This window comes from Myotis davidii, unplaced genomic scaffold (genome assembly GCF_000327345.1).
Source record: "Myotis davidii unplaced genomic scaffold, ASM32734v1 scaffold663, whole genome shotgun sequence".
Classification (NCBI taxonomy): Eukaryota; Metazoa; Chordata; class Mammalia; order Chiroptera; family Vespertilionidae; genus Myotis; species Myotis davidii.
In genome coordinates, this window is record NW_006295816.1 from 1,080,773 (window position 1) to 1,081,632 (window position 860).

At 68.4% G+C, this 860-nt stretch overlaps 2 protein-coding genes across 2 annotated transcripts in view; both read right to left on the reverse strand.

Moving 5' to 3' along the window:
* Window positions 1-860, reverse strand: part of LOC107184200 (collagen alpha-2(I) chain-like) — a 16,865-nt gene that overhangs the window by 3,466 nt on the left and 12,539 nt on the right. The gene's annotated exons all lie outside the window — the stretch shown is intronic.
* The window catches only part of CELSR3 (cadherin EGF LAG seven-pass G-type receptor 3), a gene marked incomplete at its 5' end in the record, with an annotated part of 23,979 nt that overhangs the window by 1,997 nt on the left and 21,122 nt on the right, over window positions 1-860 (reverse strand). The window contains 2 exons of the mRNA XM_015568270.1: window positions 4-75; window positions 796-853. Of these exons, the coding sequence (XP_015423756.1) occupies window positions 4-75; window positions 796-853 (130 nt within the window). The remainder of the gene's footprint in view (window positions 1-3; window positions 76-795; window positions 854-860) is intronic.

Below are 860 nucleotides of genomic sequence, written 5' to 3' on the forward strand. Positions count from 1 at the left end.
CGCGGCACCAGGACAGCTCAGGGGTGCCTCGGGGCTGTGGCACCAGTGGGCACGGCAGCCGGTTCTTTAGGATGCCTGGGTGGGAACAGCGGGGTACAGGATGTGTAAAAGGGGGGCCGGGACTCCCCGGGTCTAGGGACATGGCAGCCCTGGGGTCCCTATGACACAGGGTTGGGGCAGAAACCCCTGGGAGAGGCGCAGAGGCGGCTTCTGGGAGTTCCAGAGGCAGCTGGACAGGGCCAGCGGGGAGGCGGTCATCGCCTGGGCCAGGACGGGACAGCTCCCTCGTGCAGGGGTGGAGACAAGCTGCCCCCAACCAGGTCGGGGTGGGCGCAGCCCCAGGTCCTGGTGATGCTGACAGGGTCAGAGGGCAGAACCCCTGGGCTGGGGCAGGGCACTCCTGGGGGTCTCTGTGGTGCAGGTCAGGGCAGGGAGCCCTTGGGTGGGTGGGACCATCTCTCAGGACCCCTGTCCAGCAGGGGAGGGGCAGGAGCTCTGAGGCCTGAGGCACAGGGGCTCCTGGGGCTTGCAGAACGCAGATGGGGTTGGGGGAGGACCCCTGGGCTGGGGCAGGAGGCCCTGAGGTTTCTGTGGTCCACACCAGGGCGGGGCAGGCAACGCGCAGCCATGATGGCATTCCCAGGGACTGTGGTGCAGGATAGGGGAGTGAAAACCCCCAGATCGGAGCAGAGAGAGCGCTCAGGACACCGTGGAGCAGTCTGGGTTGGGAGGGTGGGACCCCAAGTCAGGACAGGGGGTGCCTGAAGTACAGGCCAGGCCGAGGCTCACTCGCACCTTTCCTCTGGCGCTGGGCCCGGCCCAGGCAGGTTTCGTCGCCGCTGGTCAGGGCCGGGGCCGGG